General features: G+C 44.5%; 1 protein-coding gene across 9 annotated transcripts in view; it reads left to right on the top strand.

Moving 5' to 3' along the window:
- The window catches only part of Phactr1 (phosphatase and actin regulator 1), a 483,448-nt gene that overhangs the window by 352,643 nt on the left and 104,916 nt on the right, over positions 1-25,889 (top strand). For all 9 annotated transcript variants that reach the window (XM_052728473.1, XM_052728475.1, XM_052728478.1 and 6 more), the window contains one exon: positions 16,152-16,232. In XM_052728473.1, the coding sequence (XP_052584433.1) occupies positions 16,152-16,232 (81 nt within the window). The remainder of the gene's footprint in view (positions 1-16,151; positions 16,233-25,889) is intronic.

The raw sequence follows: 25,889 nt of genomic DNA, 5'->3' as shown, positions 1-25,889 counted from the left end.
ACTCAATAAGGGCAGGAACCTGGAGGCAGGAGCTGATACATACTGCTTACTGGCTTGCTTCACTTGCCTTGCTCAGTCTGCTTTCTTATAGAACTCAGGACCACCAGCCCAGGGATGGTACCATCCACAATGTGATAGGCCCCTCCCCCATCAATCTCTAATTAAGAAAATGTTCTATAGGCTGGCTCACAGCCCGATCTTATGGAGGCATTTTCTCAATTGAGATTCCTTCCTCTCAGATGACTACAGTTTGTGTCACATTGACATAAATCTAGCCAGCACACCATGTATATAAATTTAAGAAAGAAAAACAAATCTGTAAAAAATATTTAGATGAGCAGTTTATGTTTTGTGTTTTTAATCACAACTTTAACATCTCTGAGGATGGTATCTTTGAACTGATCATTCTGATGTATATGGCAGTCTAGACAAAGTCCTGTACAGTCCCCGTCTCCAGGGTCTCACAGCAGGTAGTATATCTGACTTTGTCTGTGGTCTGACAGGATGCTGTGGCAAAGGGAAATAGACACCCTTGTTGCTCACTCCTGTGCTACTGTGTAACCAGAACCTCACATAAGGTTTTTCTAGTGACCCGATGATGCAAACCAGCACAGTCCCTTTGATGAGTTCTGGAAGCAGTAGGATGGATTGAGAGCTTACATTTGCTTTTGCACAGCACTGAAGTCAGGTGGATTACCATCTCAGTCAGATCATTCATCCCCTCACTCACTCCAGCCAAGGCTGTGCCAACGATCGGAATTCGACCTCTAAATCACCAACTTGGCTGAAGCCTTTACTCAGCTCAATGAAGAAGTCCATCACTAGGACCTGAAAGCTACCAGACAGTACTGTGAAATCAAGGGCCACCCCTCAATGTCTTGAAAGCAACAACAACAACAAAAACATTCCAAGCAAATGAAAGGAAACAATATCTCTTATTTTCACATGGGAATTCTGCTGGGTTCCACTGTGCATGCTACATTGACTTCAGAAACAGTACACAAATACCCATCAGAAAAACCCTAAAGTGGCCATTACAAAAGATGAGTGGAGCCAGGGCATTCATTTAAGGGGTCAATATGCTTCTTGCTGAGTCTTGCTAACCATGAGGATGGAGGACCATCTCTAAGGAGAGCCTCCAGGGAAGCTGGGAGGACACTATGCTTTTAGACCTCTCTTCTGTGTGCATGTGTGGTTGAGATGCCTGCTTTCTTCATTAGCCATGCTGTTTTGTTTGTTTGTTTGTTTGTTTGTTTGTTTGTTTTTCAGTTTTTCTAACTGCAGTTAGAGTAAGTGTTCAAGTCATGAACCTTACATTTAAATATTCTGGGATATTTCCTTTTCTAGGGATAACATGTATCCTGATTGTTTCGTTTTGTTTTTGTCAACTTTACACAGGCTATGGTCATGTGAGAAGAGGGAACCTCAATTGAGAAAGTGTCTCCATAAGATTTACCTGTAGGCAAGCCTATGGGGTATCTTCCTGATTGATAATTGATGTGAAAGGGTCCAGCCCATTATGCTCAATGCCATCCCAGGCTGATGGTTCTGGGATCTATAAGAAAGCAAACTGAGCAGGCCATGGAGGAGCTAAGTTGTGAGATCAGTGCCTATGAAGAAATGAATAAGCAAATAAACCCCACAGCAGATAGAAGACTTAACTGTAAAGCATTTCAAGATTCCTCCTGAGACCTCAAGAAGAAGCAACAGAGCACCTAGACCAAGCTAAAATTGGAAGAAATGTTAATAAGACATTTAAAGATTAAATGCAATAAATGAAGCCCTTATCATGGACTTCAGTGTCACAATCATATAATATCTAAAAGATACAATAAAATCTGATGAACTAGCAAGAAAATGTGAGTTAACAAGGCTTCCATATACAACATAAATGATTCCCTCCTATCTATGGGTTCCATATCCCTGAATTCAACCAACTGTAGATTAAAAACTTTTTAAGAAAAGATCATATTTCCACTGAAACATACAGATTATTTTTCTCATCACTGATTACTAAGCATTAGACAGCTGTTTACACAGTGTTGGGTATAAATGATCTGGAGATAACCTAAGATGTGTGAGTGGATATGCAAATGCTTTACCATTTCTATAAAGGTACAACATCTGGGAGTCCCAGGAACAGTCTCCACTCACACTGAGGTACAGATATCTTAAAAAAAAATACATCACTATTTACCTGCAACACAGATTGGAAGATCATTTATAAAATACCATTTATAATAACACATGGACAAATGAAGGTGTAGACCATATTCCTGGACTAAAAGACTCAATATGTAAAGATGTCAACCCTCCCAGAAAGAACCTCTAGTTCAGTATAGTTTTAATCAAAAATCAAATAGGATCTTTTTTAATGGAAATGCACACGTGTAGACGAATTTCTAAACAGTCTTATTAAATAAGAACCACAGAGCCTAATACAGGGGTGAAAGCCTTAGAGATAGAGAAACAGGAATAGACACCTGCTCACCTTAGCTCACCATGCCACCGTAGCTTCCCAAGAGAACCCTTCTTCCTGTCTAACCTTCACCTTTATTGCATTCCTGTTCTGCCTTCTCATTGGCTCTTAGCCCAGCCACCTCACTTCCTCATCACTGCCTATCTGTACAGACCTCCAGGTCTCTATGGTTGGTACTGGGATTAAAGGCATGTGTCACCATGCTTGGTGTGTCCTTGAACACACAGAGACTCCACCTACCATGTAATCAGATTAAGGGCATGTGCTGACTTTTGTTTATGGCTGGCTATGTTCTCTGATCTCCAGGCAAACTTTATTTATTAACATACAAATAAAATATCACCACAAACAAGCTCACCCTGACTTGTGTGCAGAAATCCAAAAGATAAAGAATAGCAAAAGCAACTGAAAGACTAATAGTACTGGATACCAAGATGAACCACAAGGCCACAAGGACTGAAACAGTATGGGATGGTGCAGGGCTGAAGAGAGCAGTGGATTTATATGCACAAACACAGCCACCCAACAGAAGTCAGAATTACTAGGGCAATACAACAGAGGCTGAAAATTGGATTCTCAGTTGATTAAGTTCTTCAGAGCAGCCTTGCATTCCCACCTTGGGAATATTTCCATTGTGCTGTGGCATAAAAGTCAGTGTACCTCAGAATGTCATGCCAGCCATCAGAATCAACAACATAATGCAGAATTCTCCCCACCCACAGTGCTGGCTGAGAGATGCCAGAGCTGGTGTTCGCCTTCATAAATGTGGGGAAATTTTGGTTTTTTGGTTTGTTTTTTGTTGTTGTTGTTTGTGGGGGGGGAGAAGGAGCGCTGGGGGGGAGGGTATTGAACATCCTTTTGCTATAGATCTATACCTCCCCTTACCCCTGCAGCACCTCCCACAAAAGAAAATTTTTTTAAAAAATCAAAGCAAAACAAACAAACAAAAAAACCTCTCTTCGAGTCTCCTTCTTTCCTGCCTCTGACACCCCTCTATTCATTCTGGTGACATTGGGAACAGTGTGTCACACAGTATACCCTTTTGTCCAATCACCTTTACTAGCAAATGTTCATTGCATTGAGTCACTGGTCTGTTTCAGGGCCTCTGGTTTCTGGTACACCATCATCACTGGATCCTCACCAAAACTCCTCCAGGATATTCCGCAGCTGCTTTGAGTCATGGAGGTCCTGTGGGTATTGCTCCACAGGACCAGTCCCTTCACGAGCTCCAGCAGGTCCTAGATGGGGTGGATGTTAGGGTGGGCCCGCCCAAGGCCTGGCTGTGGGCCTCATTGGTAGCTAAGCTGGTCAGTTCTGGCCACTGGAGCCACCCACCTCAGGCAAGGGGATGGAGCCAGCTCCCCTACCCCCATGCCAACAGGAGTGGTTCTCCCTAGCCTGTGGTGAGGGGTGAGGCCATCTCTCCCAAGTGCAGGGGTGTGCGGGGAGCCTCTCCCATGAAGGTCGGGTCAGCTCTCTTGCTGCAGTGTCCAGCAAGAGGCAGGGCCAGCTCAGCATGGCCCTCTGATTTTATCACTCATGGTTACCATGGCCCCCTGAGGTGACAAAAGCCATCAGACACCCATGCCCCCTTGAGGTAGTGCTTTATATCCTCTGGACAATACAAGTGAAGCATCCTCAACCTAAAAATCCAAAATCAGAAACATTTCAAAATTCTAAACTTTTGTGTGCCAACATTATACAACAAATGAAAAACTCCACACCTGACTTCAAAAGATGAGTTACAGTCAGAATGAAGGTGCCCTAAAATGCTGTTTGAAATTACCCTCAAGCTGTACTTATGAGGTGGAAATGAAACATAAGCGAATGTTCTATGTAGAATTGACCCCTATTCCCAAGATAGCTCACTACGTATATATGTAAGTATTTCAAACTCCATCCAAATCAAAATCTTCTGGACCCCAGCATTTCAGATGAGGGGGCCTCAACCCACATTCATAGTCCTGGATTGTCCACTGATATGTGCCAGTCAAGTTGGTCTTCAAGTGTGAAGTCTAACTCAGAAATAATCATCTGCAAAATGTAATGGAATTAAGGAGTGGCCATAGTTTACAAGTGACTGGATGTGTCGCTTCAAAGTTTATGGTGATCCCTAACCCACAGTGTAGCCACATACGATGTATGAACGTGAAGTTAAATGAAATCATAAGGGTGGGGCACTGGTCCTGTAGGTTTGCCTGCCTTATGATATGAGAGTTATCTGGACTCCTGAAGTCTAAGAAAATTAATTTTTGCTGTTTAAACTAAACATCCCATGGTGTTTTGTTATGACAATCCAAGTAGACTAATACAGCACACTACAAACATCTGTCTTAAAACAAGGGAATAAATTACCTCACTAAGTTAAAGACTGCCTGTCCAAGTGTGTTTGCTTGCAGACAGGCTTGATGAACCATGGCATAGCCCCCGCCTTGTGAAGGCTTCGGACAGGAGGAATGCCATGCATAGCTGTTTGCACACTGGAATCGCACAGCCTGAGTTGAAGTCCAGCTTTACCCCTTGGGCAGCTTACCTAACACTGCTTTCTTCTGCCAGGGGGAGATGATGATGCCAACCTCCTGGAATTCTTAGGAAATTTTCATAAAGCATTATGTGGGAAGCACAGAGCCCTTACCTCCTAATACACTGTATTAGTATGGTCATTGTGGGGCAAATCAAGCTCTTCATAGAAACATCCCTTTTTAGACACAGTATCTGTCTGAATAGAAATATGGCATAGCTATGTATAGTTAGTCTTAAAAATGCAGTTCACAGTTATTATCTTACTTTAGTCCCTGGCAGTAGATAAGAAGAACAGAGCCCACCCTGGTCAGCTTGAAGGCGTAGCTCAGCAGTAGGGCACATGCTGAGCATACACAAAGCCCTCGGTTCCATCCCCAGCATCAAAAATAGCCAAAAGCAAGCAAAGGGGTGCTGTTATCCTTTTCTGTCTTTAAAGGGTCAGAGAAATGAAATTTTGAAGGAACCCTTCCTCATGTTAACATTGTACTCCAGACTTCACTGCTGCAGGGTTGATCCATCCATGAGACTCTGAGAAAGCGAGCAGCAAAGCCAACGGGCTTGTTTCTGTGGACTTGGCACCACAAGAGACTATAAACAAGAGCCCTATTATCCTTTAGGTAACAGGTAGTAGCTGGGGTACTAAGCTGCTCTGGGCAAAATGTCAGGTTTCCACTCTTGGGTGCTTGAAGTGATACGTTCCTATCACAGAGTAGCCAATGGTAATTCGGGATTTACGGTAAAATATAGTAGCACATCCTACATGCTGTATCTGGAAGGGTAAGCTCACTTAACCAGCCCTAAGTCTATAATGTGTTTTTCTTCCTGGGCTGGCACACAGGGGTGGGGGCGTGTTAGAGGCAGCAGAGAGCAAGGTGGAAATGAGAGGTGTGGATTTGAGCACAATCACAAAGGAAAATTAGATATTCCCACATGCTCCCTCAAGCACTGGAAGCCAGTCCCAAAGCAGCCAGCCTTGTGTCTAATATCAAATCACTATGTCTGCTGTTACTGCAGGGGTCAACACTTCACATGCAGTGAAAAAGTCTGTCATTACAGAGGTCCTGAATAGAGCTTCATGTACATTTGTTTTCAGATCTCTGTTTTATTAAATCATACCCTATGCACAGCAGCAATGGATACTTGCATGAGATTGGGCCCTCCACCTTTCCACCATGGGCAGGGGTGGGTGCACGTGAGGCCCCAACCCTTTCTAAGAATTGTGACTGCTAATATTTGCTGGAGGAAGGGCTGTTGTTTTTTCTAATGGTTCAGTCTCACATGGACTAGGTGGGAATAAAGGAGGGAAGGATAGCAGAGGGTAATAAGGGCAGTGTGAGTGTAATCACAAGAGGTTGTGTATATGTATGAAACTGCCAAAAAAAAAGAAAAGAAAAAAGCATCATGTTCTACTGTGCTCCCATACTAGGGAGCCAGTAGATGATGATGATGATGAATGATTGGTGGTGATGGTGATGATGATGATGATTTATTGAATGACAGTGATGATGATGATGACTGATTGATGGTGATCATGATGATGATGATGATGATGACTGATTGGTGGTGATGGTGATGATGGTGATTTATTGAATGATGGTGATGATGATTGATGATGATGACTGACTGATGGTGATGATGGTGATGGTGATGATGATGATTCAGCATCTGATTGATCTCAGAAGAGACAGCTATGCTCATCCTGATGATGAGGAGCTTCTGTGCTGGTGAGCTTAAAGATGGAAAGTAGGAGAGGCAAACTGTGGTGTAACCATCCCTGGTGCCCTCACCAGATCATTCCTCATGGAAGTATCCCATCTCAGCTGATTTTTTCCTTTAATGATGGACTCTAAGAATAGTCCATTCTATTTTCTGAATTTTCAAAGTCTTTCCTTCTATAAAATTACTTAGATTCAGAAATTTTCTGCTTGAATTCTTAACCTACACATCAGGCCCCATGGAGCTCCCTGGAGCCTTGGAGAAGACTGAGTTAACATTAAGAGCAACCCTTCTGTACACTTTGTTGGACCTGTTCGAGGGAATGACCAAGAAAAGGCACATCGTGACATTTGTTTCTTTACTATCACTCCTCCCATAGACAAGAGTCAGTTTGCTGGACACCTGTGACTCCATCACATGTGAGCTGAGCTTTTTATTCCCCTTTGGAGACTATTGCAAAGTGACAAAGAGAAGCAGAGTTGGCAAGAGCACCCTTTGAATGTTTTTGTTTGGGAAAATAAAACACACATTAGAAAACTTGGTGAAGCACCCATTTGTAATTCGTAAGATGGCTATAAAGCAAACACTATGTAACTACATTGCAAGTCTCAGAAGTCAAATACTGCCAGCACTTGGAAGCCCTTCGATGCATCATTCAAATATGCAGTCCTCTCCCCATGAGTAGCGTCCACTGTCCTGACTTTTATGTAAAGCACTTCCTTGCTTTTCTATGTAGTCTCAAGCTTCGATCTGTGGCCAAATCAAACCTGTACCCTTTGCCGCCTTTTTGACTTTCATACAAATGGATTCATAATACATGTGTTCTTTGTTACATTGTCTTCACTCAACATTTCTTGAAAGATTTGCTTATGTGTTTACTTCTTACTTTGAAATTGGCCAAATATGAGAAGTTGAGAGGATCTTATGACTACCTTCTAATAGTTACTAAACTTTGATGGCATATAATGCTTGTTTGCTGAAGTAGTGTGTATGTGTGTATGTGTGTTATGTGTGTGCATGTGCGGTATATGCACACATATGTATGCAGATGTTTGTACCCCTGTGTGCATATGGAGGCCACCGGGTGCTCTTCTCTGGCACTCTCTAGCTTATTCCCTTATGACGGAGTGTCTCACTGAACTGAATTAGGCTGGCTTCCAGCAACCCTCCTGTCTCCATTCCTCACAGCTCAGGGGTCACAGGTGTTCATGTTTTTTACATGGGTGCTGGAGATTTGAACCTGGGTCCTCATGCCTGCTTAGCAAGCACTTACCCAATAAGTTATCTCCCCAGCCCCCTTCTGAAGTTTTTAAATATAAATTACAGACCTCTCATCATGCATCTCTAAAAAAGTAAGAAATGTGTTCTATGTATATAAGGGCCATTTTCATATGTAGCAAAGCTAAGAATAACCCCTAATGAGCTTCAATAGCCTCCCACAACTGCATTTGCCTAGTTAGCTCCCAAATGCTTTTCCAGATGGTTTGTTCCACTTGTGAGTACACTTAAAATCTATGAATAACATATTTCAACCACATAGCTTACAACTTAGAATGAAGCTATGTCCCTTCCCTTTCCACAGATGCATGCCTGAGACCTGGCAGAGAAGCCCTTTCCCTGTAGCAAAGAGAAAAACAGACCTGTTAGTGGCATTATCTAGTCTCCTACCTTGTCACTCCAGAGGAAATGATACTGTCTGAACTCCGTATCATTATGACAAAACCATGATTGTTAATGGGCAGATGCTCTGTGGTACTGGGTTACTTGAGGTTAAAGGAGTCTACACCTTTGCATACTGGGGAAAACCTCTGAGCTGAGGGCGTTGGTGAGCTCCCAGCCAAGAGCTCTCACCACAGCACAGGGATCCGCGACTCAAGCTTCCGCCACAGCAGCAGAAATACATGGAAACAGACGCTTCGTCACTTTTATTATTAGGACTTTTCGGCTCAGACATGAAGAGCTTGCCCTACTTCTGTGTGGTCACAGTCAACTCTTGGTACCCATGGCGCATGGTTCCAAGACCCAAAGATGCCCAAGTCTAGTCGCTCACATTCAATGGCATACTTTCATAGAACATGTGGGTGTATTGCTGAGCACTTGACCACACTACTAGATGACACACAATAGCAACTGCAACGGATGTGCTATCTGTAACAGTGGTTATGGGGTTCTGTTTAGTGAATGGTGGCCAGGCCAGAAAGGGGGGTCTGTCATGAAAGTAGGGGTGGGGCATGTTGAGAAGAAGAGTTTCATTGGTTAGGGGAATGGGAGAGAGGCATGGGAGGTGAATATGACTAAAATTTATCACATACATGAACAAATCTGTCAAAGAAAATAGAGAAAGGGTCTGTACATGTTCAGTACAGGCACTATTTTTCTCCGATTCTTTTTTATCTAAGCTTGTGTCTGTTGAGTAACTGATATCTAAGCTTACGTTCATTTGTTGAGTATCTGTGGGCAACACTGTTCTGTAAAGTAGACTTTAGACTGTGTGGATGATTTAAATCTCACCACAAAAAAACAGTAAACAAACAGGCTCATCTCTGGCTTTGTGGGCCATGAAGAAATGACCCAGCTAGCTACAACCCAACGACTACTACTACTACTCTACTACTACTACTACTACTAATAATAATAATAATAATAATAATAATAATAATAGAAGAGGAGAAGAAGAAGAGGAAAAGGAAGAAGAGGAGGAAGAAGAGGAGGAAGAAGAGGGAGAAGAAGAATGCAAATATAGTAGTTGGGTCATACCTTGACAATGAGTTTTCTTCATGTGCCTCTGGCACCATCCCACCAAGCCTGTTCTGAAGTTTCCTAACAATAGTTACAGGGGAGTTCCTACCAGAGATGGCCCATCCAGGCATGGGACTAGTTAAGATTTCAAAGAAAGAAGCATTGAATCCTAGACAATCAATCCAAAGCCTGAATTAGAAGAAAATCCAGAGTATGAATGTTTCTTCACAATGGAAGAGAGAGAAGAGAGTTGTTCTGCCTGGGTGTGTCCATAGCCTCTGGTTTAAGGAATCTTTCTCAAGGCCAAGGCTAGTTTGTCTGGTATTTAGGGCAACAATCTAGATAGTTTTATCATTACGTAAGGACCGTTCAAGCCTGATGGGAAATCCCTGTAGCTGGCTGAGTCATAGAACTATCATGACATCATGTGACTTTTTATAAAGACATAGAAAGAGAGAAAAGGATGGATGTCTTAGTCACTTTTCTATTGCTGTGAAGAGACACCAGAACGAAGGCAGCCCTTATAAAAGAAAACATTTAATTGGTGGCTTGCTTACAGTTTCAGAGGGTGAGTCCATTATCATCAGGGCAGGGAGCATGGTGGCAGATCTGGCACTGGAGAAGTAGCTGAGAGCTTTACATCCTGATCTGCAGGCAGCAGGGCAAAGAAAGAACCTGGACCTACTGTGGACTTTTGAAACCCCAAAGCCCACCCCCAGTGACACACTTCCTCCAACAAGCCATACCTCCTAATCCTTCTAATCCTTTCAAACAGTTCCACTCCATGGTGACTAAGAATTCAAATAGATGAACCTATGGGGGGGGGGGGCATTCTTATTCAAACTGCCACAATGGATTATTGGCTCCCTGTATCTGTGTACTGGGAATTCTGCTGAAGTTGCTATTGTAAAACTATGGTAAGGGCTATAAGGTCACATTGACAGAGCAGCCACCAGAACCTGTGCTTATTATGTGACAAGAACACTTAGCCCTCATCCGCTATATGGGATTTCTAAACGGATTTAGCTTTCTGTTACTGTGATGAAACACTCCAGAAAATCACCCAAAAAGCAGGCGAGATTTGTTTCAGCCCCCAGATTCAGAATTTCTCAGTTCATGTTTGCTTGCCCATTCAGGACTGTGGCAGAGCATCACAGTTATCACAGGCAATGTGGAGTGTCTCAAAACTGCCTTTCTCAAGGTGGTTAAGAAACAAATACAAAGAAGGAGTGTTGACATCCCAATGTCTCTGTCAAAGGTACACCCCCCAATCGCCCAAATTCCTCCAGCTAGGTCCCACCCCCTACAAGTTTTATCACATGCCAGCAACGTGATCAGTGTTGCAGAAGCAAGCTGTCAGCACATGAATCTGTGGGGAAGTCCATGATCCCCCTATAAGAGAAGAATGCTCCTCACGAGGTCTGTTCCTTCTGAGGATCCCTTGGCCCACCCACACTGACAAGTAGAAAGGTGTCACTTTACATGTTGAATGAATGATTCAGTAAGGCCTTCCTTGGGTAATCAAGCAATTGTAACCCTCTCTACCTAGTAATAATTGGGCTCTTGGCAAAAATGTTTAGTTCTTTGCACCACCTTGGACATCTGATTTAGTGAGAGAGAGGTTATTTGGTGTTTGTACCTGTTGCCTTTGGACTTGAATGACTATTGAATGTGTTTATCATACCATGCTGTCTAAAACACGGTCGTGTACCCACATGCTCACATTCCGTTTTTCTTCCTTTCTCTTTTTCTTTTTCTGTCTTATTTGCCATGCTGGAGATTAAACTAAACCCAGAGCCTTGCACTGAGTGATTGGCATGCCTATGGTGATGTCAAACTCCAGCCCCTGCCTTCTGGGTGCTGGGATTATAGGTGTGCTTCTTCTCAATGCACGGGTTGTTTGGGGTCTTCCTAGGCTATGGCTATTGTGATCATATTAATTCTCCCCATCATCTGTGAAGCTGGGCGGGGAGCTTAAGCATGTTAAAGGTTCTGGAAGCTTTGGTTCTATCTGTCACTCACAGATTTCTTGCTTTAATGTTTCTTTCCCTGGAGCTGTAAGATTTAAAAAGATCAAAGCTACAGATTTGAATTGCAAGTTGACTGTTTTAGGGAATGTAAGGAGAAAGAGTCTGTGAGACTGCTGAATACTTCTTCATTTCTCACTTGCTTCTCCCCTTAAATGTCTATTCCCTTCATCATGTAATTTAAAGACAGTTGAGCAGGGACTTCAACAGAGAGAGATTGTCCTAGAGAAACAAAATCTAAACAGGTCTCCACTCTGATCCCCTTAGCAGGACCAAATGACTCTCCTGCATCAATACTGCCCCCTCCCCCAAAAGGCCTCAGGCCAGGCAGCAGGGAGGAGGGGAGAAGAGCAGGCAGGGCAGCAGTGAGGAGGGAGAAGAGGCTTCAGCAATGGGGGGTTGGAGGGAAGGCTTCTGTTACACACAGCTTCCGCCTATCACCCCTGATAGCTGAGGACGCTTGGTAAACTTGGCTGGATGGGCAAGGAGTCCAGATTCACAGACAGCCACCCTGTGGTGCCAGCCATTTCTATCAGGGCAGCTGTGAGGGGAGAGGGGGAAAGGTGGCTGCCAGAGTGCAGGGCCTGCAGCCCTGGGCCAAACCAACACTTGCTGCTTCTTTTTAGTCTTAACAAAAACGCAATCCCCCAAAATCATGAAACACAACTGTCATCAGTACTGAGAATGCATAACAAACAGCCTGCCCGGAAATGGTGTTTTCTCAAGCTTCCTAGTGAGAAAAGCCTTTGGGGATGGAGAATTCTCCTGGGGACCTAAACACAAGGCTCACAGAAGCAGGTTTATCCAAAAAAAAACATGGAAACAAATTTCCTTTAGTTACAGACTCACAAAAGAAACCATGGTGCATATTTTATGTCCCATGAAAAGTTACACACAACATCCAAAAATGAATGAAGTAGTCCAGTGTAGACAGACAGGAATAAAAATTGTAAGACATGAAGAACAATACACAGAATGAGCTGGTTGGTGATTTTAAGAACAATGTTTATATATAAAATGAGGAAATGTGAGCTTAACACTGTAACTGGGTATCGTTTATATACCATAAACTTAGAGCATTGTAAACATGCAACTACATGCTTTTAGAATACTCAAAATTCTCACTGGGTGCCTTAGTTATTTTTTACTGCTGTGACAAAATGCCATGACAAAGGCAACTTATAAAGGAAAGCATTTCATTTGAGGGCTCCGGATTCCAGAGGATTGAAGTTGATGACCATCATGGCAGTGAGCGTGGTGGCCAACAGGCAGCATGGCTCTGGAGCTGAGAACTCCTATCTGACTCACAAGCACAAAGAAGACAGAGAAGTAACTAGGATTGGCGTGGGCTTTGAAAGCTCAAAGCCCTCCTCCAGTGACATACCTCCTCCAACAAGGCCACACCTCCTAATCCTTCCCAGACAGTCCCACCAACTGGGGACCAAGTGTCCAAGTATATGAATGTATGGGGACCATTCTCACTCAAGTCACCACAGTGGGTAAGAACACTTGCTGTACCAACATGGGCAGTTGAGTTAGATCACAGCATTCATGTAAAAAGCCAGGCATGCCTGTGAGTGCACTTGTAAACCCAGGATCGTGGGAGGCAGGGACAGGAAGGTCTCTGGGGCTTGCTGGCTACCAGCCTAGCTCCAGGTTCAGGGAGAGGCTCTGCCTCAAGGGAATAAGGAAGAAAATGATAAAGTAGGGCATCTACCATCCTCATAAGTTTCCACATACACACACACACACACACACACACACACACACATATACGACAATCGCTAAACCGTCTCATTAGTAAAAAAAAAAAAACAAACCTGGAGCCAGATATTGGGGTGAAAGCTGAAAGATCAGAGAAGCAGAAAGAAGCCAGCCACATTCTTACCACTAGGAAAATCTCAGCCCAAGAGAGCTACTTCCTGTATACTCACGCCTTGTATGCCTTTCTGTGCTCTGCCCTCTTACTTCTTTTCTCTGTCCAGCTACATCACTTCCTCTTTCCACCCAGCTCTATCACTTCCTGTCTGTCTGTCCAGACCTCCAGACCTATATGGTTAACTAGCACTGGAATTAAAGGCATGTGCCACCACATGTGGCTCTGTTCCCAGTGTGGCCTTGAACTCACAGAGATCCAGATGGATCTCTGCCTCCCGAATGCTAGGATTAAAGGTGTGTGCTACCACTGCCTGACCTCTATGTTTACTATAGTGCCTGGCTTTTTCCTCTGATCCCCAGATAAGCTTTATTGGGGTGTACAAATAAAATATCAGTACACACACACAGTCAATCAATCAATCAATCAAACAAACAAAATGAAAATAAAATTCCCAAATAAAATGCAAAGATTCATACTGCCATCACCACTATCTAGGTGGGTTTTTAAAGATTTCTTTTTACTTATGTATATATGTCTATATTATCTACTATGTGTACAGTAGCCCATGGAGGCCAAAAGAGGGCATCAGATCCTTTGGAGCTGGAGTTACAGGCACTTGTGGGTCACCCAACATGAGTGCCAGGAGCTGACCTGGGGCCTACAGAGTACTCTTAACCACTGAGCCATCTCTCTAGCCCCCACTATCTCATTTTAGAATTTTTGAAAGTTTGCACTAAAGACTTCCATGTGTGGTCCCTGAGACTTACACTGCCCTGTGCTCTAATAAGAATGATTCTTACATCCTTAAGTTTTCTTGTTTTAATGTAAGTCCTTACTGACTCGTTTTTTCCTTGGTGTAGAAATGATACCTGCTTGCAGGTTGTTGCCTGCAAGCTGACAATATGGATTTTTATCTTATTTCGATTTGCTGGCTCTGTTCTACTCAGTTCTGTTTCCTCCCTCCCAAAGGCCAAGCCATCCATAGAGACAGCGTGGCCTCCTGCCTCATGCCCCGGTCCCTTGGAAGAGTGTAATGCATTTTATACCGTTCCTCTCCAGGGACGGGCTCCTCGTCTTTCAATTTTCATAATTTCTCTCCTCTTCCTTTTCCTGTCTTTACCTCACTCAAAGCCAAGTTTACACAGTAAAGAGAGCTGACCTACAGCCTTGTTTGGTGAAGCGGGAAGCCTTTATTACTCCCACAGGCCCGTTTTATAGTTGAGTAAGAAACCAGGTCATAAGGCTGGAAGGGTCCTCCTGCACCAGACGACTCACTTCCCTGCACACTGGAGTGGCGATGTGCTTGACTTTGGCCTTGAGCAAGCTGAGCTCTCACTTTGAAAGGACGGCTGGCAGTGAGGCAAGAGGAGAGGCTCTATGCAGAGCTAGTGAAAAAAGATAGTAGGGAAATAGCATCTTAGAAGGAGGAAGCAACTGAGACTAGAGTGATGACGTCACTTCCTGTGCTGTTCCACCCCAAGGAAATGTGCCCTCAGGGAGGTGGAGATGGCTTAGTTGGTGATATACTGACCACACAAGTGTAAGGACTTTCATTGGACTCCCCAGAACCTACATAAGGCTGGAGCAGTAGTGCACACTTGTAATCCTTGCACTTTTTTTTGTTTTGTTTTTGTTTTTTCAAGACAGAATTTCTTTGTGCCTCAGCCCTACTGAGGACTTGTGAAATCACAATAGCTGCAGTGAGGCATCTGTTTCCCCAGAGCAGCAAAGAGCTATGACTGATGTCCTGGGCTCCCATGGAGGCTTTGCTTCTTGCCCACGCGTCCTTATTCTAAATTCTGTTAAGGTGTATCTGTGTGTGTGTGTGTGTGTGTGTAACTGACCTGCGTGTGGCTTCGCTCCTCTGTTCTGTCAGTAGCATGTCACCCCTAAATAGCTATGCTCCTGAAGGATGTGGAAATGCCCAGGCTGACATAAGCCACTGAAATAACCCACACACACACATACCTTGTTTACCAGAGACTGAATTTTGCAGGTGCTGAAGGGACTTCCTTCCCTCCACAGGTTCCCAACATGCCTCCTGTGGGCGCTTTGTGTCTATTTCCCCTTCACTGTTCTTCATTACACCCACTCTTCCCATAGGAAAACTCTCTCCAGCCCTGCCTACCACACAGGTGGCTCAGCTGGAGGAACACCTGGCTTGGGAAAAGTTCATTCCTCATGTGGCTTCTCCCACATGGGGAGGTAAACCAGAGATCTTCCCTGGTTACCCACCACCCCTCAGATAGTCCCTGGAGGTCCTATGGGCAGTGCCAGTGCGGGGTACTTGTCAAGAGATAACTATCCAAATGCATACCTCAATTTAATTTTTACACTGGAAAGGCAAGGAGACCCTCAGTGGGGAGCCAGACCGGTGAAACACCCAGTGGCAGCCATACTCAGGTACATGCCTCTGACTGAGAGGTAGAGTCCCAGAGGCTCAGGGTCCTGGTTTCTTTATCCAGTAGCCACGTGGTTGACAGAAGGTGAAGCTTCTCCAGGCTGAGGCATCCTCTATCGTAAATCAGAGTCAGAAGTCATACATCAAATTCAATAACCTGCCTTATAGATAACTCAAAGAGTATTTTGAAGAGTTAAAAATAATCTGGTTAAATGTCTTTTCAGAGTGTTCAAATATTAACTGGTGTCATTAGCTTACCATCAGTAAAACGTAATTCATAGGCTCTTTCATTAGATCATAATATCTATTAATTGATGCGTCCTTTTGTGGTGAGGAGGAAGACAATTGTTACCATTCACACCTGCCTCTCTGGTCTCTTGCTTGCAGCTCTGGAAAGGAAGATATCGATGAGGCAGAGCAGAGAGGAGCTGATCAAACGAGGGGTCTTGAAGGAAATCTATGATAAAGGTAAGAGGCTGTGTGTGGTCCACAGGCCCAGCGAGGCGTACAGGTTCACTTCCGGTTCTGCCTTCTGCTATCTGCATCAGGATTGAACACTTGAAACCTGCTGGTTCTGGAGGGGAGAGAACGTGGCAGAAGGTGCTGAAAGCATCAATGTTAGATGAGAAGAAAGGATATGGTGCTACCCAAGTCAACCAGGAGCACACACACACACAAAGATGGAGGCCCTGTGTTGGGGCAATTGCAATTGCCTGTGGGAGTCTGCAAAGGTTTCCTAGTGAGATCTGAGCTTGCTTTACACAGCAGGGCTTCATCAGGGGACGGATTGACCACCTGCGTGATTACCAGGTGTTTAGAAGGGTCTGCACTTGGCTGTGCTAGAGGGCGGTCTTTTGCTCCATCCCTTGGCATTTCTATAAATAGCCCCTTAGAAGAGACAGAAGGGGCCGGTGGGTTTTGACCCAAGCCCTGCCAAGGCTATCCTGTGTTTCTATCTGTCTCTCTCACCTCTATATTTCTATCTAAATATTTCTCACTTCTCTCTATTCAAGAGTACCGTGGGGGAAAAAGTGGAGGCGGGTCCTCCCACAATTGCCCGTGCTTGTGTGAGCTTTGTGATTTCCCAAAATAAATATTAAAAAGCCACAAACGAATAGGATTTTCTTAGCAGGTTTTTTTTTTTTTCTTTCTCTTGGAACTTTGAAGTCTCTCTCCACAATAGGAAGAAATCTGAAATGGGAAGATTATAACCATACATAAGAGAGAGTTAAACGATCTTTACAGAGATGGAACTGCTCCATGGACATGTCCACAGGTGTCTGGTGCCGTGCACCTCATCTTTGTTTACTATATTATCCCCTTTAAATAAGAACGGCCGCAGTGGTTCACACAGTACCAGGGCTTCGCTCCTGTACTCCTAAGAGCTCTGGTGTGTGACGTTGAGCCTGCTTGCTCAGAGCGCTTTCCCCACTCTCCCTTGGCCTCCCTTTCTTCTGCTTGCTCAGAGCGCTTTCCCCACTCTCCCTTGGCCTCCCTTTCTTCTGCTTGCTCAGAGCGCTTTGCTTCCTCTGACTCTGAGGACGCTTGCCCTCTAAGCGTTGCACGTGAGACGGCCAGCCGCCGCTGCTTCCAGTCTCGTTCAGCTCTTTAGTAGTCTGTACCAAGTCTATACATCATTCCAGCTGCTGTTATTGGAGGGGCCAGATCATGAAATATTTGTCTTCATGGATTCACCCCAATAATCAAGTGCTCCTAGGAGTGGGGTGCTGCAGTCAGCTTACTGTGATTTGGTGGGGAGGGTCTTCTCCAAGCCCTTGTGGGTTCCAGTATGTAAAGGCAGCTTGTGTTTCTGAGTCCTGGCACACCTGATTCAGCTGTTTTCTATACCGGGCCTTATTCCTTGTCTTCGTTAGGGTTACTATTGCTATGATCAAACGCCATGCCCAAAGGAACTTGAGGAGAAGAAGGTTTATTCTTTATGCTTTCATATTGCTGCTCTTCATCCACGAAGTCAGGACAGGAACTCAAGCAGGGCAGGAACCTGGAGGGAGGAGCTGATGCAGAGGCCATGGAGGGGTGCTGCTTACTGGCTTGCTCCACATGGCTTGCTCAGCCTGCTTTCTTACAGAACCACCCAGGACCACTAGCCCAGGGATGGCACCACCCACAATGGGCTAGACCCTCCCCTATCAGTCACTCACTAAGAAAGTGGCCTACAGGCTTGCTGATAGCCTGATCTTATGGAGGCATTTTCTCAGTTGAGGTTCTCTCCTCTCAGATGACTTTAGCTTGTGTCAGGTTGACATAAAACTAGCCAGCATTCCGCTACGGCATGCCACCTCATCCATTATCATTATGGGACTTCACAGCAGTATGTTGGAACTGTTTCATCATTGCACAAATTGCCAGCCTGAAATGCAAGTAGAAAATGGCACACACACCATACCCCCTGCCCTGGTGACAAGAGACTTGGGAGGGATGTGACACTGTAATCATTCAAACTAGGCTAAGTACTGAGCTTCCTGAGGCCCTGAGGCCCCAAGGTGAGGTACATTCTCTACTTCTACCTGGAGGAGGCTAAACAGCAGATTACATCTTCTCTCCAGGGTTAAAGAATCCTTCATTTTGTCACTTTTCTCCAAAGGCACACTTTCTCTAGTCCCCAAATCCTGCCTAGTATTAACCTTCATCAGCACACTTCACCACGAGTTCCTCTCCACATGCACTCCCGAGGAGAGGCCGCAGATGCCTGACTGCAGGTGTCACATCAGAAAATGAGCAGCAAGTGCTTAAATACTGTGCTCCCAGTCAAGCCAGTTCTGATGCAGCTAGACAGTTCTTCCTGCCTCTCCCCGCACCCTTCGAGTCTCTCTCTGTCTGTAAAACCTCAGGGACACACTGAAGCAGAGAACACTTTCACTGTAGCAACTGATTATTTTTATGACATCTAACCAGATTAGGGGGAGTATTGCCTACGTGGCTCCTGACTCCGTAAAAGGAGCTGCAGATGGCTGAAGCAGAAATTGTGCTTTGTAAGGAAAGAGGCAGAAGGCTGTGGGGATGAGGGTCTGCCATGGCCACATCAGCAGTCAGGAGTCGAGAGTGAGGGATGCTGGGGTCACAGCTGTGTCTCCATGGACAGATAGAGGTTAGCATATGACCCACACTCAGTAGGTAACCGGCTTAGTGGAAAGGGGCAGTCTAGCCCTCTGTCACTGGGCACAAGAACTTTATTCTGGCTTCTTCTTGGTAGTTATCACTGTCTTCTCATTCTGCTTGTTGACCAAATTTCCTCCCTGGCGACAAAGTCCAGGACAGCAGGAGCTTCAGAGGGCCACCGCCAGAGCCTCCTAGCTTCAAAGAATGTCAGACGGAGAACAGACACTCCAAAATGGTTATTACCTCTGTGATGGTAGAGAGAGAGACAGAGACAGACCAGCAGAGAGAGAGAGAGAGAGAGAGAGAATATTAAAATTCCGACTATATGTATACATACCTACAAACATGTACGCTCTCATTCATGCACACATGCAAATACTCCACTTGGGCATGGTGATGCCTACCCATAACCTCAGCACTTGGGAGATAGAGACAGGAAGATTTGGAGTTCAAGGCCAGCTTTGCCATATAACTTAGTGAAAGTCCACCCTGAGCTACATAAGACCTTATCGCTATGATGATAATGATGATGATGATGATGATGATGATGATGATGATGATGATAAGAAGCACTTGGGAGGCAGAGGCAAGAGCATCTATGCAACTGTAAGGCCAGTCAAGGACTCCATAGCATAGATCCTGACTCACCCATAACCCTCAGAAACAATTGTAACTCCACACGTTTGTGGCCTTAGTTAAGTTTCTTTTTTTTTTTGGTTTTTCGAGACAGGGTTTCTCTGTGTAGCTTTGCGCCTTTCCTGGAACTCACTTTGGAGACCAGGCTGGCCTTGAACTCACAGAGATCCGCCTGGCTCTGCCTCCCGAGTGCTGGGATTAAAGGCGTGCGCCACCACCGCCGCCCGGCTCTTAGTTAAGTTTCTTAACTCCTATGTGCCTCTATTATTTTAATCTCAAAGTGTGGATTATGTTGTTGGGGTACTGACTGCATGAGATGATATGAATTCAAACCATGGTAAATATACAAAATCTTTAAGAAGTGTTAACATGCCCTCATTACCATCTCCCCAGCACCCTGTCTCACATTGTTTCAAGCCCTTTCTATACCCAGAGCTGATTATTGCGACACTTTTACTAGTGAGACAAACCACACACGTGTCTACTCACCCAGACTGGGAACCCACAACAGACCATAGGAACTACAAGTCGAACTTAGCGAACCCATGGGATTTTTGGAGTTCTGTACAGGACTGTGGGTGAGGGGTCACTTACAGAAGGAGGGATAACTCAAAGGCGTTTGTATCACTAAAAAGCCCAGCCTAGCATGAGTGATGATTCACAAAATCTGCATCTCTGGAGCTGTCTAGAGAACTTTCAGGCCGCTGGACAGTTCAGAGGCCTCTTCCAGGCCCCTCTCCTGGGTTCAGTCTCCTCACCCAGAAGTTGTTTCCTCTTTCTATAATCTTAGGTGTTTACTGCTTCCGTAACCTTGAGGAGGGGCTCCTGGGAATGCCATGAATTTCATCTTTCCCAGATATGTGAAGTGTGTTTACCCTCTGAGTCTCATGAATGCCCTGCCCCCTTGCTAGAGGGAGTGTTTCAGTCCAGAGGAAATGGCTGTAGAACACCCATATTGTCAATAGGCCCGAGAATCAGGAAGGATGGACATCTCAAGGGCTGGGGAGGTGGTTCAGTGTAGGGGGGGGGAGCTCTTGCTATGCAAGCGTGAGGACCTGGGTTCAGATCCCCAGCACCCATGTAAAAATTTAGGTGTGGTCTTGTAACCCCAGCCCTGGCAGAAGGAGAGAAACTGTAGAATCACCAGGGCTTGCTGGCCAGCCCAGCCAAAGCAGAAAAAGAGCGCAGCTCTAAGTTCAGGGAGGGACCCTGTCTCAAGGGGATGAGGCAGAGATTGACAGCACAAGATACTTCCCTTCTTGGACAAGCACACACACACACACACACACACACACACACACACACACACACACACACACACAAGTGCATGTGTGCTGTTTTAAAAAATAGAACTCTCAAATGTATCTGGAAATCATTTCATGAAATGGGCTTCAAGTGAAGAGCTCAGTTATTCAATAGTTTATACTTTTTTATTGGTTTTCCAATGAATCACATAATTCATCTTCTAAGCAAATTTCAGCTCAGAGTTTCAAAATCTTAGAGTCCTAGCTAGCACAAGGCTGTCCACAAAACAAACACTGGAAACTACATAAAAGGGGACTTTTATATTCTGTTACTTACACAGCAGTGAGGTTATATAATTGTAAGGTCTTTCCCTTTCCCTTTTCCAAATTTTCTAGGGTGTGGCTGTAATCATTTTGTAAAGAATGCATTGGGAACCTTAACATGACCCAGCAACACTATAAATATCAGTCAACTTGTTTCATGACGTGTGCACGAAACAAGTACGTGTGTGTGTGTGTGTGTGTGTGTGTGTGTGTGTGTGTGTGTGTGTGTGTGTGTGCATGTTTATATTTGAACCTAGCTCCACATATGAAAGGCCACTTGTGGTTTCTGTTTTGATCTGACCTTTGTTAGCTAACAGAGTGCTTTCTAGTTCTGCCCCCTCTTCTGCAGGACAGAGGGTGAAGGGGCAATGGAACCCATGTGACACAGAAGCAACGGAATATTTGGGAGAAAAAGAGAGACCAGCAGGAGGAAGGGGCAAGAGGAACAAGAAGTGGCAGTGGAGAGAGGACTGAATTAGGATGATATGTAACCACAGCTAGTTGTTAAAATGATGTACTAAATCCATAACTTCGAATGTGAGCATTAAATTAATAATAAAAAGAAGTAGTAAGCCTGCTAAGCTAACCAGAAGTGGAAAATAATCTACAGTTAGACAACTTTATTTATTCCCTGTTTCATGACTTATTATTTCAAGTGAGAATTGAATGTAAACAGACTGAAGTTTACTTAAATGGTTTTCCTAGGTTCACTCCTTCACTCATTCAGCTGATGAGCATTTGGGTGTGTGTCCAAACGTGGCCTGCAGCGCCACAGGCAAAGGCAAAACCTCGCCTCCTCTGGGTTCGTAGTCACATCTATGATAAGCAGTCTGCAGGAAGCCAGGCAGTAAGGGAAGAAGATAAAGTGAGGAAGGGGGTGTGACTTTTGGATGAAGCAAGCCTGGAGAACCTGTGACATTTTCGTAAGAGGCCTAGATGAAGCTAGCGGATGACTGAAGTGGCGAGCATGGGCACCCGATTCTAACAGCTGGCCCCCCACTATGCTACTTTAGAGTTACTTGGAATCTAATTCACAAGCCTTCCATTCTTTAAATTGACTGAGTCCTCAGCTCTGTGTTCGCCTCAGTGATCTTTGGAAATCAGACACGACACTTACTGCTCAGGGTCCGTGATGGCTCCTTGCTTCACTCAGGGGAATTCTAACTACTATCCAGCCCAGAAGGATGCCCAATCTACCCCCTGACCCATGATATTCATCACCCTAAATACCCACCACTAGATCCCTGTCCTGGACCCCACTTAGATAATGCTTGTGAGCCTTTGAGGTTCCACTGGCCACCCCCTCTTCTGGAACCGTATTCCCTTAGATATCCATTTTAGCTTTTCATTCAAGACGTGGCTCGATGTCATCTTTTCAATAACACTTACTCCAGGACCACCAAGTTAAAAACCACACCCTTTTCCCAAGTTCTTAGCCTCCTTATCTCACTCAGCAGTTTTCCTTCTTTCTTTTTCTCTCGCCACCTTCTGGCAAGTTCTATAAATTGTTTGCTCATCAGGTTAACTTTGGCTTGGCTACCACTCCTCACTGAGAGTGAGTACCTGGAGACAGGACACGGCATCTTTTTTTTCTTCAGAGATGTAGCCCAAGTGCCCCCAACAGCGCCAAATGTAGATGTATCCAACCTTCTTATTAAATAAGAAACACAGAACCAATGCAAAGAAGAAAGCCAAGAGGTCAGAGCTAAGAGCTAAAACCTTATCCTTCCTCCTGCGGTGGTCCTACCTCTCCGAACCAGAGCTACCCCTGTGTTAAAGTCTTTATATAAAGTTCCTGTCCTGCCTTCTCATTGGTTGTAAACCCAACCACATGACCGCCTCCTCACAGCCTGTCTGTATAGGCCTCCAGGTTTTCCATGATTGGTATTGAGATTAAAGGCATGTGTATCCAATAATGGCTGTATTCCTGAACACACAGAGACTTACCCAGCTCTGCCTGGGTAAGTCCCAAGTGCTGGGACTAAAGGCGTGCGCCACCACCGCCCCGCTTTCCTATGGCTTGCTAATAGCTCTGACCCCCGGGCAACTTTATTTATTAACATACAAATAACATTTTAATACAAATAAAATATCACCATAAATGCTGGCACATAGTTGATGGTTGGTGGATGCTGACTATAAGAGCAATAATTAGGAACACAGGGACCCATCTACACATTCGCATGATATCAGTTGACCTGGGAACCCTGGGAACACTAGCCCTCCTTACTTATACTCCTCTTTGGTCCATAAAATGTCATTGCCTGCTGTTTAAATAGGTAAACTTGTACCTGGTATTTTCTATATATGGACATCAGCTCCTTAACTTTCAAATATTGTCTGAGTCATCAGGATAAACAATTCAAAAACAGAGTAGTAGTCTGTGGAGTTGGCCCAGTCAGAAAAGTGCTTGCCTTGTGAGCATGAGGACCTGATCTTCCAGACAGGAAGGTATGGTGCTGTATACTTATGGTCCCAGCATTGGGAAGTCAGAGACAGACAGGTTCCTGGGGCTCCATGGCTAGCCAGTCTAACCTTCTTGGTGAGTTCCGGGAAAGTGAGGAACCCTGTCTCAAAACAAGGTAGATAATGCCTAAGAATGATACCCAAGGTTTTCCTGTATTCTCTACAATACATACACACATGTTCGTGTGCATCCACACTCACCTATACAACACACACACACACACACACACACACATCTTAAAGGTAGCTCTCAGGCCATGCCCCAGGGATAGGTACTTCAAGTTCATAGGTAGGTAGAACAGGTATCTACTGCATCTCCCTCTTTTGTCTAAATAAGAAAGTTCTAACCCAATATAAAACTTTTTGTAACCGGAATGATTATCAAGTATTGTCCAGGAGAGGGGAAAGGTAATCACATAGACAAAAATAGAAATACAGCCAGCAAGAACAACATCAAACAAGAGACACATACTAAAATCCAGGGATGTCCAGATAAATGGCATGTTACAGATTATTCTAACAACTCTCCTATCCTGAAGACTCTAATTTTAGTATCTAAAATGTTCTTAGCTAAGACATGAGAGGAATATAACTGTAACTGTCTAGTCTGTGTCTGCTCCCTAGCCCATCTGAGATGAGCAGCTCGTAATTCTGCACGCTCCCCCACCGTAATGTTCTGCATTGTCAGACAGGCCTGCCCCTTCCTTGTGGCAGCCTGCAATGACATCCTTGGGACTACCACAGCTCATTCAGAAGGTTCTGTCATCCCTGGGGACAAAGGACCCCACATGGAGGGGAGGAGGAAGTCCAGAGGATGTGTCAGCTTCCAGGAAAGAGTAGCACGGGTGAGGAGCTATGAATCAAGTGGCTTTCCAGAAAGTTCTAGAATTTAAGGTAACATTCCACAGCAAATAATAGTAAAGTACATCAGAGTGTGAGTTTGAGGGTTCTGTTGTTGTTTTGTTTTGTTGTCATTCAGGTGAGCAAAAACGTTTGGAACAGTGGCTCTCAACCTTCAGTTCCTCATGTTGTGGTGACCCCCAACCATAAAATTATTTTGTTGCTATTTCATAAGTGTAATTTTGCTGCAGTTATGAATCGTAATGTAAATATCTGATATGCAGGATGTTGGAAATGTGACCCCTTTGGGGTCTTGACCCACCGATCGAGAACCACTGCATTGGAAGGTGCTGTTACAAGCACAGAAGGAGCTCTCAAAATGGATAATTCTCCACCACCTCCTCCTGCCTATAGCCTGATATTTAAATTAAAAGGTCATCATCTTTTCAAAATGGAAATAAAAATTCTTCTCTGTATTAGAGGAGACAAAGTTGGCTGTGGCCTTCTGAATCCCCTTATTTATCTGGTCCCAGGTGTGTGGACTTTTAAAATCTTCCATTTATAGGCAATGCTTTTCACAACCTTTACCAGACACCAGGGTTTGTCCCATTTTAGCTACTCTGCTGTTGTACCCACAAATGGCATCTACAGGAAGCTGTGATCTGTAGTAACTGTGTGAAAATGAAGATACAATGTATGCTTTCAGTAGCCACAACATAAAGCCAAGTGTGACAGATCAGGACTTCTTACACCAAATTTGCTCACACTTGTTCATCAGGGTCTTGTAAACAAAATCGGCCCATAAAAATGTTACAAGTATTCAGTTGACATGCATGAGAAGTAGTTTCAATGATAAAGAAGACAAAGAGAAATTGTAATTAAATATTCCTTTAAGCTGGAGCTGGGGAGGTAGAATGAGTTGTTAAGGCTCTACACCACTCTTCTAGAGGACCTGAGTTTGGTTCCCAGCTCCCACGTGCTCACAAGTGCCTTAACTCCAGCTCAAGGAAATACCACTGATTTACCGACTTCACTTTTTGTGAAGATTAACCATGCCCTCTTCTGGCCTCTGCAGGCATGTGTACCCATGTGGCATACACACACCACCACCATCACCACCACCACCACACACACACATACATAAATAAATAAGTACATCTCCTCTTAGGCAACACCAAATTCTCAGAAAAAAAAAAAAAAAACCTGCCCAAGCCAGAAGAATGAATGAATTAGTATTATTTCTTAGTAGAAATTAGCAATGCGTGAACTTGGTTCATCATGGGTTGGCTGACCACCTTGTCATGTTGCAGGCATTATTTTGTTTGTTTGTTTGTTTCCAGACAGGTTTTCTTTGTGTAGCCCTGGCTGTCCTTGAATTTGCTCTGTGGATCAGGCTGGTCTTGAACTCACAGAGATCGGCCTGCCTCTGCCTCCCAAGTGCTGGGATAAAAGGCATGTGCCACCATGCCCAGCATGCAGGCATTATTCTAGGAAT

This window comes from Peromyscus californicus, unplaced genomic scaffold, assembly GCF_007827085.1.
Source record: "Peromyscus californicus insignis strain IS unplaced genomic scaffold, ASM782708v3 Scaffold_8__1_contigs__length_139910024, whole genome shotgun sequence".
Taxonomy (NCBI): Eukaryota; Metazoa; Chordata; class Mammalia; order Rodentia; family Cricetidae; genus Peromyscus; species Peromyscus californicus.
This window is presented reverse-complemented; position numbering and strand designations above follow the sequence as displayed.